General features: G+C 38.2%; 1 protein-coding gene across 2 annotated transcripts in view; it reads right to left on the minus strand.

Annotated features, from left to right (window-relative positions):
- The window catches only part of LOC133535456 (paxillin-like), a 79,400-nt gene continuing 66,314 nt past the window's right edge, over positions 1-13,086 (minus strand). For both annotated transcript variants that reach the window (XM_061875305.1, XM_061875306.1), the window contains 4 exons: positions 9,273-9,354; positions 7,245-7,393; positions 1,192-6,368; positions 1-867 (listed from right to left, as the gene is read on the minus strand). In XM_061875305.1, coding sequence (XP_061731289.1) covers positions 6,102-6,368; positions 7,245-7,393; positions 9,273-9,354 — 498 coding nt within the window. In that variant the 3' untranslated portion in view covers positions 1-867; positions 1,192-6,101. The remainder of the gene's footprint in view (positions 868-1,191; positions 6,369-7,244; positions 7,394-9,272; positions 9,355-13,086) is intronic.

Here is a 13,086-nt window from a genome sequence, read left to right on the forward strand (position 1 = left end):
CAGAAATAAAGAGTTTATTTTATTTGCACGGCGCTCACGTCAGCTGAAAAACTGTAGCACCCAAGCATAAAATAAATGGACTGTTTGTATTCCACTTAATCTCATTTAAAGCAGACATCCCCAATCAAAGAGGTAACTAAGAAATCCATGATACAAATCAGATAAAATTCCTGGTAATATTTGCACTCTAAGTTAAAATCAGCAGGATGGAGAGTCGGTCATCTTCTTCTCAGGGGAAGAAGACGCGGCACAGCAGACCAAGTCTTCCTCGATTCTGTCCCCAGAAGACCTGAACCCGACACAGTGTTTGAGTCTCACCTTATTGCAGACACACCTTTGGCACGTGACCTCACACTAACACCAAACGAGGCCAAAAAAGTCCCACAACGTGCAGCACTCGGAACGTCGTCGGTGAGTTTTGTGGTTTAAAAAAAAAAAAAAAAAAAAAAGGACTTTAAAGTACTGGACTATGGTCTAGCCTGCAGGCCAGTAGAGCCAGCTCTCATCAAAACACTTCTGTCACATTACATGGATTGTGGATCGTGGCAGACGTTGTTCATAAAACAGTAAACGACGGTAGCATGCACACCCCCCCCTGTCCCCCACCCCATTTTTGTATTCAAACACACTGAAAAATATATTCCATCTTCAATTTTGTTTTGGAGTAAAGAGATTGTATGATTTTGTGTTTTTGCAATAAAAACAATGATCATTTTTACAAATCGAATTGGAAGCGGATCCTAAGAATTAAGCCTTAAAAGTAAAAATAATTTAAATATATTTAAACACTTTTATTCTTTGGACTTCTGAGAATTTTTAGGCAGATTTTTTTATATGACCGGTCAAAAAAAGTTATGAATAATTGACCTACTTAGGGCTCCAATTATCCATCTATATTCTTCCGCTTATCTGAGGTCGGGTCGTGGGGGCAGCAGCCTAAGCAGGGAAAGCCCAGACTTCCCTCTCCCCAGCCACTTCGTCAAGCTCCTCCCGCCGGGAGACATAGTCTTCCCAACGTGTCCTGGGTCTTCCCCGTGGCCTCCTACCGGTCGGACTTACCCTAAACACCTCCCTGGGGAGGCGTTCGGGTGGCATCCTGACCAGATGCCGGAACCACCTCATCTGGCTCCTCTCCATTACTTCAAATTAAATAATCCATTATGTCACCAAAAATATTTATGAATAATTGACCAATTTAGGGCTTCAATTACTTCAAATTAAATAATCCACTTTAAAATGTTGTGTATTTTAGCAATAAAAAAAAAATTTTTTTTGTTTTTTACAAAAAGGAAAAACCCAAAACATGGACAATAGCTTGACAATAGGTGATCCTGAGATTTGAGCATTGAAAGTAAAAATAATGTTATTTTGAAATCATGTTTTTAGACGGACCGTTTTGGGTCCCTGAGAAATTTTTTTGGGGCAGATTTCTTTTGGGCGAAAAAAGCAACAATTAAGTTCAATCAAAGTTAAGGGGAAAATATTGCATATTTAGTACTTTTGTCATTAAAAAAAAAATAAAAAATACCCCCCCACACACACATTTTTTTGTATTCAAACACACCGAAGAAGTCAAAATATGCACCGGATTCTAGAAATTGTGCATAAATATAGAGGGAAAATCTCTGCATTTTTTAAACATTTTTGTAATAAAAGGTGTTCCTTTTATACTTTTATTTTGAAATGAATCACTGGAAAAATAAGCCACTCTTAAAAAAAAAAGTTGTCTTGAAATAAGACGTATTGAAGTTTTAAAAACCTAAAAGTGATCCAGAAATTGGCAATAAAAAAACGTTTTAGCGCCACTTAGTAGTCCACTAGGTAACAGGGCTGGTGATCTTTGGCCACCACATCATTCCATTCTTGGGAGTGGTTCGATGCAGAATCGATTCCCGATTCAAAAATCAATACTTTTTAATAACATTGGGTGCTGGATTGACTCCATTTCTCCATAAAATAGATAAACGACTCTGATCAATTTTTATTTTACTTAAAAGAAAAATGGTTTTGTTGAATAAAATTCTACACAAACTTTTAATAAAGTGGCTCAACTGGACAGATTGAAAAAAAAAAAAAATTAAGAATTGTTACACATAAAAATTGCGATTAATTCAAAAAAATTTTTTTCAACAAGTTGTACTTTTGCTCCATTTGCAGCGAAGAATGCGAAGTCCGAAAGAGAAAGAGATAATAAAGTATTATAGAAAGAAATAAGAGTATTATCCGATCCCAGATGCCACCCGGTGGTTGTTTGAGCACACTGCAGCCAGCCCCACTCCCGAAGGCTTCAGTCGCATGCAGGATTCTCACAGGAATGAGACAAAAATACGACTGCATGGGGAATTCGTGTGTCAAAAGTAGTATTTTATCCCCGTAAAATCCGTTGCCTAAAACTAGTTTTTAGATCTCACTGAAAAATGAATACTGAATTTCCTTGAATTGCCGCCAAGTATATAGTATGCGCCTGCCTAGAATTACTGCCGGGTCAAACTCGTTTCGCAAAATATTATTTCTATTAGCGCATGTCTATAATTTCCGCTGGGTCAAACTTGTTTCGCCAAATAATTAGCATATGCCTCGAATTTCCACAGGGTCAAACTCGTCACGTCTCGAGTGACACTTCACCTGTCACCATTTTCAAAATGGAGGAGGCTGATTTCAATCATTTGAAATCGCATAAAGGGAAGAAGATTAAGAGCTATTCAGTAAGATTTAAGGTCCAAGCTATTGAATATGCTAAAAAGAACAATAAGCAGCTATGTTTTATTAATATACCGTAGCTGCGTGTGTCAAATATGAGTCATTAAATGACTCCCGCTTCCTGGTGGTAGAGGGCGCTAGTGATCCTTCTTGCGACTACTCGGCTGCAGAAGAAGTGACAACAAGCAGCAAGAGTTTATTTCTTCCTCTCGCTTGCACTTTTAACACGGAGGATTACATATCTAAAATAAAACAGTTTTCTAAACTGGACTTTCAATCGAAGCAGGAGGTAATAAAGAAAGATCTCCATCGAGACAGAGACTTTTAAAACTGAAGAAAGATAAGGAAGACTTTTATAAACAAGTTATAAATGCTTTTGATCAGAAGGAGCTGAGCATGGACTTCATTTATAAGTAAAGGTAAGACCATAATAAAGTTTTTTTTTAATTAAATGTGCTTTTCATGATGGTATCCTTACATCACACTCAAATTTATAAAGGCAGGCCTAAATTTACCACATGCCTTGAGAAGAGGTTTTAAATTAATTAGCGCCCTGGCGGAAATTCAAGGAAATACGGTATTCCAACGACTTTTAATTTTAGATATTACGACTAGAAATGAGTAAAATATACTTTTTTTTCTCCCTAGCGATGGCACGGAAGAAAGAGGGAGAAAAAGGATCGACGTGGTTCTAAAGTTTTAAAAAAACTGCTGATATTTTAAAAAGCTCCATCATTTTGGTATTGTTAGAGTAGAAAAATAAAAGCCGACTAAATTTTAAAACCCGCTACAAGATCGTCTCATCAAGAGAGCGCCAAGTTTTTTTTTTTGTCCTCCAAGACTCTGATTGGCCACGCAAAATATGCGGACTTGTGTAGTCAGCCCCCGCTCTTAAAGGGGAAGTGCACTTTTTCTTTGTTCACAATCATTATGAAAGGAGACTAAAGTTGTTGTTTTTTTATTGCATTTTACCATGTAAAAATCGGCTCCTTCTTAGCGGCTAATGTTAGCAATCAATTCTACCTCTAAATCACTTTAAAAATGCTTTCAAGCACCGGCAACAATACTTTGTTTATCTTGTTTAAGCTGGATAATAACAAACTCTACTACATTGTTATTGTAAGAGACAACACTGAGGAACTATTTTTCTGGCGTACTAACACATCGGCGTGATTTGGTATTAGCTGTAAAAGCTAACTAAGGCAAGAGATGAGCTAACTTCTAGGTCAACACGTTTGAGTTTTTAATACACGACACAAAGCGATAAGACGCCAATCTGTACTGTCTGAAAACCAATCACATTACAGTATCTGTAAAGTATTATGTCATCTTTTGTGTATATACTGTAGTTGTACTAACACGCATGATAAGTGTGACTCACCCGATGGACAGTTGTGCGTGTAAATTATAATGTTCCCACTTTATTCGGGTAAGCACTCCATTTATGTCGAATTAACTCGGCTTCAAGTTCCACGTTTACAGCGCCAAAGTCTCACACTTCATCCTATGTATATTCAGCTTCAAAAAGATAAGGTTTGTCCAAAAATAGTTGTCAGAATAATTGTATCTAAGTTGTCACAAAACTTTGTGTTTCAACGAGTTTGCGGCGAGCAGACAAAAAGCTGTCTTTGATCCTACCGAGCAAAAGGCTTGCAAACCTCCACTGTGTAGGATAGGAAGCGACATGAAGGTGTCGGTTTATTTGATGTATTGTAACCCACAGGAAGATTTTGTCTCCAAAGCGGGGAAAAAGCAGGACCTGACCCCCGTCCAGGCACCTTTTTTTTTTAACAGTTTTGTGACAAAAGGCAGCGGCTGTTTAGTACCCCCGTGCCTTTAGAAACAGCTGTTGCCATGTAAGTAGGGAAAGTCCAAATAAAAGAGGAGACATACAATCTTTCGTCAGAGTGTGGTGGGAGACTGTACAAAGAGTACAGCCCAGACGTTTCTCCTCAATTGAGCTAAATTGAATTCTGTCTTGGTTTAATTCCTTGCTTCTTGTCTTGTTTAATAGATGTCATCAGTGTTTGAACCTGACAACAGTTGCCTTCGTTCGCCATGATTAAAACACGCTGGCGTTTGCTTCCGGAAGTAGGAACACGCATAATGATTGTGAACAATCAATCCCCCGACAAAATAGTGCACTTCCCCTTTAAGTCAACACAGATTTGAACACGCCGCATAAAATCTATGTTAAAAAACAAGCCGATGTAGCAAAAAGCCTGAGAGGTTGTACAGGCAAGTGTGACTAGTCGAAGGTGTGTACACTAACTTGTGACCAGTCCAACACGTGCACTTGTGACTAGTCTAAGGTGTGTACACTAACTTGTGACCAGTCCAACACGCGCACTTGTGACTAGTCTAAGGTGTGTACACTAACTTGTGACCAGTCCAACAGGTGCACTTGTGACTAGTCTGAGGTGTGTACACTAACTTGTGACCAGTCCAACACGTGCACTTGTGACTAGTCTAAGGTGTGTACACTAACTCGTGACCAGTCCAACACGTGCACTTGTGACTAGTCTAAGGTGTGTACACTAACTTGTGACCAGTCCAACAGGTGCACTTGTGACTAGTCTGAGGTGTGTACACTAACTTGTGACCAGTCCAACACGTGCACTTGTGACTAGTCTAAGGTGTGTACACTAACTCGTGACCAGTCCAACACGTGCACTTGTGACTAGTCTAAGGTGTGTACACTAACTTGTGACCAGCCCAACAGGTGCACTTGTGACTAGTCTAAGGTGTGTACACTAACTTGTGACCAGTCCAACACGTGCACTTGTGACTAGTCTAAGGTGTGTACACTAACTTGTGACCAGTCCAACACGCGCACTTGTGACTAGTCAAATGTGTGTACACTAACTTGTGACCAGTCCAACAGGTGCACTTGTGACTAGTCTGAGGTGTGTACACTAACTTGTGACCAGTCCAACACGTGCACTTGTGACTAGTCTAAGGTGTGTACACTAACTCGTGACCAGTCCAACACGTGCACTTGTGACTAGTCTAAGGTGTGTACACTAACTTGTGACCAGTCCAACACGTGCACTTGTGACTAGTCTAAGGTGTGTACACTAACTTGTGACCAGTCCAACACGTGCACTTGTGACTAGCCTAAGGTGTGTACACTAACTTGTGACCAGTCCAACACGTGCACTTGTGACTAGTCTAAGGTGTGTACACTAACTCGTGACCAGTCCAACACGCGCACTTGTGACTAGTCTAAGGTGTGTACACTAACATGTGACCAGTCCAACACGTGCACTTGTGACTAGTCTAAGGTGTGTACACTAACTTGTGACCAGTCCAACACGTGCACTTGTGACTAGTCTAAGGTGTGTACACTAACTTGTGACCAGTCCAACACGTGCACTTGTGACTAGTCTGAGGCGTGTCCACTAACTGAAGAGTTTGATGAAGCAGCCGTGGCAGTAGGGCTTGTCGTTCTGCTCCTTGAAGGTTCCCTTGTTGAGTTGCTTGAGACAGAAGGCGCACACAAAGTGTTCCGGGTGAAACTTCTTGCCCATGGCGGTGATGCAGCGGCCCGTGATGGCCTTCTGGCAGCCCGAGCACAGCGAGCCCCGCCGCTCGTGGTAGTGCGCCTCGCAGTAGGGCTGGCCCTCGTGGTCGAAGAAGCTGCCGTTGATGAAGGGCGTGAAGCACTCCTGGGGTCAAGCACGAAACAAAAAGTAAAAAATCGGCTTGTTAAACGCTTAACCTAGCTGTGCCATAACAATGTAAAAGGTTAATATCCCCCTTGCCTCTTTATCGGCTTTTCTTTTGGAATTAAAATAATAATTGCCCAAATCATTTTCAACCTATATTCAATTGAATAGACTGCAAAGACGAGATATTTAGGGACCGGAATTACCAGGAATTTCCCCCCCAATTGACAATAAAATAGGCAATATACAAACCTCTAAACAGCCCACATTTCTCATCCGATTTGAACTTTTTCAACATCCACACACTCCACTTACCCTGGACATTCACGATATAATGTTTCCCTGTTCTGAAAATTCCCCGATTACCCGGAATTACCAGGAATTTCCTTCTCGCATTGACAATGAATGGACAATATACAAACCTCTCCACATCCTACATTTCTCATCCACCATGCACACACTCCACTCACCCTGGACATTCACGATATAATGTTTCCCCGTTCTGAAAATTCCCTGATTACCCGGAATTACCAGGAACTTCCCCCTCGCATTGACAATGAATGGCCAATATATAAACCTCTCCACATCCTACATTTCTCATCCACCATGCACACACTCCACTCACCCTGGACACTCAGCATTTCAGTTCCAGTCACACATATCAGTGGTTTGTCTATCGCAATTGCACATTTTACTTCAATGTATGTATTGTTGCATTCAAAGCAATGTTGGTAATTGAGGTAATTACTATTATTATCCATGGTCAATATTGTTATGTCTACTGCTCCACTTGTCGTGCAACAATGCTCATTGTTCTGACCATCTCCTCCATCAACTGTTGTTTGCTATCACGTGTGTACATATGGAGAGTCTCACCCTACAGACGAAGCACTCGGGGTGCCAGAGGGAGTTGAGGGCGGAGATGTAGTTCTCCAAAATGGCGCGGGAGCAGCCTCCGCACTTGGGAGCGAACATGTCAAAGTAGTCCTTCCTGCAGTAGGCCTTGCCGTCCTTCTCATGGAACCCTGCACATGTCACACATGGCTTTTATATATATATATATATGTACGTTTGTACATACATATATATATATATATATACACAGTATATACATACATACATAAATAAATACATATATATTTACACATACATAAATACATATATATATTATACTTACAAATACATATACATACATACATACTTATATATATACATACATATATATATAGTATATACATACGCATACATAAATACATATTTATATATATATATATTATACTTACAAACACAAATACATATACATACATATATACTTATATATACATACATACATACATATATGTACATATATACATACATACATGTATATAAACACATACATATATATACATACATACATATACACACATACATATACAGTATATACATACATACATACATAAATACATACACATACATATATATATACACACACACGCACATATATATACATATTTACATAAATACACATGTATAAATACATACACACACACATACATACATACATACATATATATAAACAAAAATACACACATATATATATACACTTACATACATACATACATACATACATACACATACATATATATATACACAGACACACACACACATATATATATATACACAAAAATACACATATATAAATACATACACATACATATATATCCACACACATACATATATATATATACATAAATACACACATAAGTACAAATATATACATACAGAAATACATATATACACACATACATATATTAACATACATACATATATATATATATATATGTATATATATATATACATAAATACATATACATACATAAATACATGTAAATACATACATACATATATATATATATGTATATATATATACATAAATACATATACATACATAAATACATGTAAATACATACATACATATATATATATGTATATATATACATACATACATAAATACATGTATATACATACATACATATATATATATGTATATATATACATAAATACATATACATATATAAATACATGTATATATATACATAAATACATATACATATATAAATACATGTATATACATACATACATATATATACATACACATACATATATATATGTACACACACACACATATATACATACATATATATACATACATACACATACATATATACACACAGACACACACACATATATATATACAAAAATACACATATATAAATACATACACATACATATATATACACATACATACATATATATATATATATACATAAATACACACATATATCTATGTACACATAAATACATACATAAGTACATATATATACATACAGAAATACATATATACACACATACATATATTAACATACATATATATATATACATAAATACATATACATACATAAATACATACAAACATATATATATATACATACATATATATATATATACACACACACACACATATATATATATACATACATACATACCTCTAAACTGGATCATCCAAAATCCTGAATGAAATATGTTTGTACTCCACTAAAAGATGAGCCTGTTTTGATGCTGAGATAAATGTTATGTTGTATTTAATTCTTGAACATATGTTATATGTATTGTGTGTTTTTTTTTTTTCTTTGAAATTGTAAATTTCACTGCCTTTCTTACACTCCGCCCAGGGGACTACAGATAAAAACTAGCCTTCTGGATAATCCTGGCTCTTTTTTAACTATGTGTAGTCATGTGTTGTATGAAGTTGCATTGTCCCCTTTGCAAATAAACTTATTTAATCTAAAAAGACACGCAGCACAACAGTTTGTGGAGAACCTGACACGGGTGTAACGTGGACGTGTTTCCAGCACCAAGTACCTTCAGGTCCAAAGAAGGAGCCACACTGGGCACAGAAGAAGTGCTCTGGATGCCAAGTCTTGTCCAAGGCAGTCACCACTTTCTGTCAGACACAAGTGATGACATCATCTTTAGTTGCATCATCACTCACACAATAGTGGAGTGGAAAATAACACTTTACTATTTACAAACCCTCCATAGTGATTAACTGTAAAAATAATTAAAAAAAGAAGGCAATTGTGACCTGACCACTAGGGGGAGCAATGGGACAAGAAGCTTTTGGAGAAAATGAACAGTTAAATCAAACTTTTATTTTCAAACTATCCAAGACACAATATAAACTCATGGGACTCTTCATTAGGAACACATTGGACACAGCATTAGGTACATCCGTGGACTCTAAATACTAAAGATTAATGTATTATTATTATTATATTAATGTGACAATGTTTGCACACTGCTAATGATGATGTGCTACTTGCCAAGATTTTGGTTTTTAATTCCACAAATGTCCCGAGTTTTACGAGCTATTCACTTATTTTTAGTCGGTGACTTAACAACATCTTAATTGTAACATGAATAATTATATTTTGTCCTTTGTAGCTTGAAAATGTTACAATCCAGAGAATAAAATATTCAAATAAGATATTATGTTTGTTTTCCCCACGTTTTAAGTTTCTGCAACATTTTTTATTTAAGATTGGCAGTTGAAATAATGCTGCTTTTCAAAATAAAATACTGCTTTTTATCTTAAAAGTCCTGCTCATTTCTTACTTTAGGATGACTTATCAAGTCAAATAACTACTTTTTTTTCTTCTAAAATACTCTTTACTCTTTAAAATACTTGGTACAGTTTTTTTAGTGCAGGACTACAGTAATACTAGGACTCTCCAGTACAGTTTTTTTAGTGCAGGACTACAGTAATACTAGGACTCTCCAGTAAAGTTTTTGCAGTGCAGGACTACAGTAGTACTAGGACTCTCCAGTACAGTTTTTGCAGTGCAGGACTACAGTAATACTAGGACCCTCCAGTACAGTTTTTGCGGTGCAGGATTACAGTAATACTACAAGTCTCCAGTGCAGGACTACAGTAATACTAGGACTCTCCAGTACAGTTTTTGCTTTGCAGGACTACAGTAATACTAGAACTCTCCAGTACAGTTTTTGCAGTGCAGGACTACAGTAATACTAGGACTCTCCAGTACAGTTTTTGCAGTGCAGGACTACAGTAATACTAGGAGTCGCCAGAACAGTTATTGCAGTGCAGGACTACAGTAATACTAGGACTCTCCAGTACGGTTTTTGCAGTGCAGGACTACAGTAATACTAGGAGTCTCCAGTGCAGGACTACAGTAATACTAGGACTCTCCACTACGGTTTTTGCATTGCAGGACTACAGTAATACTAGGACTCTCCAGTACAGTTTTTGCAGTGCAGGACTACAGTAATACCAGGATTCTCCAGTACAGTTTTTGCAGTGCAGGACTACAGCAATACTAGGACTCTCCAGTACAGTTTTTGCAGTGCAGGACTACAGTAATACTAGGACTCTCCAGTACAGTTTTTGCAGTGCAGGACTACAGTAATACTAGGACTCTCAAGTACACTTTTTGCAGTGTAGGACTACAGCAATACTAGGACTCTCCAGTACAGTTTTTGCAGTGCAGGACTACAGTAATACTAGGACTCTCCAGTACAGTTTTTGCAGTGCAGGACTACAGTAATACTAGGACTCTCAAGTACACTTTTTGCAGCACAGGACTACAGTAATACTAGGACTCTCCAGTACAGTTTTTGCAGCACAGGACTACAGTAATACTCAGACTCTCCAGTACAGTTTTTGCAGTGTAGGACTACAGTAATACTAAGACTCTCCAGTACAGTTTTTGCAGTGCAGGACTACAGTAATACTAGGACTCTCCAGTACGGGTTTTGCAGTGCAGGACTACAGTAATACTAGGACTCTCCAGTACAGTTTTTGCAGTGCAGGTCTACAGTAATACTAGGACTCTCCACTCCAGTTTTTGCAGTGCAGGACTACAGTAATACTAGGACTCTCCACTACAGTTTTTGCAGTGCAGGACTACAGTAATAGTAGGACTCTCCAGTACAGTTTTTGCAGTGCAGGACTACAGTAATACTAGGACTCTCCAGTACAGTTTTTGCAGAGCAGAACTACAGTAATATTAGGATTCTCTAGTACAGTTTTTGCAGTGCAGGACTACAGTAATACTAGGCCTCTCCAGTACAGTTTTTGCAGAGCAGGACTACAGTAATACTAGGACTCTCCAGTACAGTTTTTGCAGTGCAGGACTACAGTAATACTAGGACTATCCACTACAGTTTTTGCAGTGCAGGACTACAGTAATACTAGGACTCTCCAGTACAGTTTTCGCTTTGCAGGACTACAGTAATACTAGAACTCTCCAGTACAGTTTTTGCAGTGCAGGACTACAGTAATACTAGGACTCTCCAGTACAGTTTTTGCAGTGCAGGACTACAGTAATACTGGGAGTCGCCAGTACAGTTTTTGCAGTGCAGGACTACAGTAATACTAGGACTCTCCAGTACGGTTTTTGCAGTGCAGGACTACAGTAATACTAGGACTCTCCTGTACAGTTTTTGCAGTGCAGGACTACAGCAATACTAGGACTCTCCAGTACAGTTTTTGCAGTGCAGGACTACAGTAATACTAGGACTCTCCAGTACAGTTTTTGCAGTGCAGGACTACAGTAATACTAGGACTCTCAAGTACACTTTTTGCAGTGTAGGACTACAGTAATACTAGGACTCTCCAGTACAGTTTTTGCAGTGTAGGACTACAGCAATACTAGGACTCTCCAGTACAGTTTTTGCAGCACAGGACTACAGTAATACTCAGACTCTCCAGTACAGTTTTTGCAGTGTAGGACTACAGTAATACTAAGACTCTCCAGTACAGTTTTTGCAGTGCAGGACTACAGTAATACTAGGACTCTCCAGTACGGTTTTTGCAGTGCAGGACTACAGTAATGCTAGGAGTCTCCAGTGCAGGACTACAGTAATACTAGGACTCTCCAGTACAGTTTTTGCAGTGCAGGTCTACAGTAATACTAGGACTCTCCACTCCAGTTTTTGCAGTGCAGGACTACAGTAATACTAGGACTCTCCACTACAGTTTTTGCAGTGCAGGACTACAGTAATAGTAGGACTCTCCAGTACAGTTTTTGCAGTGCAGGAATACAGTAATACTAGGACTCTCCAGTACAGTTTTTGGAGAGCAGAACTACAGTAATATTAGGATTCTCTAGTACAGTTTTTGCAGTGCAGGTCTACAGCAATACTAGGACTCTCCAGTACAGTTTTTGCAGAGCACAACTACAGTAATATTAGGATTCTCTAGTACAGTTTTTGCAGTGCAGGTCTACAGCAATACTAGGACTCTCCAGTACAGTTTTTGCAGTGCAGGACTACAGTAATACTAGGACTCTCCACTACAGTTTTTGCAGTGCAGGTCTACAGCAATACTAGGACTCTCCAGTACAGTTTTTGCAGTGCAAAACTACAGCAATACTAGGACTCTCCACTACAGTTTTTGCAGGGCAGGACTACAGTAATGCTAGGACTCGCCAGTACAGTTTTTGCAGTGCAGGACCACAGTAATACTAGGAGTCTCCAGTACAGTTTTTGCAGAGCAGAACTACAGTAATATTAGGATTCTCTCGTACAGTTTTTGCAGTGCAGGTCTACAGCAATACTAGGACTCTCCAGTACAGTTTTTGCAGAGCACAACTACAGTAATATTAGGATTCTCTAGTACAGTTTTTGCAGTGCAGGTCTACAGCAATACTAGGAC

Source organism: Nerophis ophidion, linkage group LG16, assembly GCF_033978795.1.
Source record: "Nerophis ophidion isolate RoL-2023_Sa linkage group LG16, RoL_Noph_v1.0, whole genome shotgun sequence".
Lineage (NCBI taxonomy): Eukaryota > Metazoa > Chordata > Actinopteri > Syngnathiformes > Syngnathidae > Nerophis > Nerophis ophidion.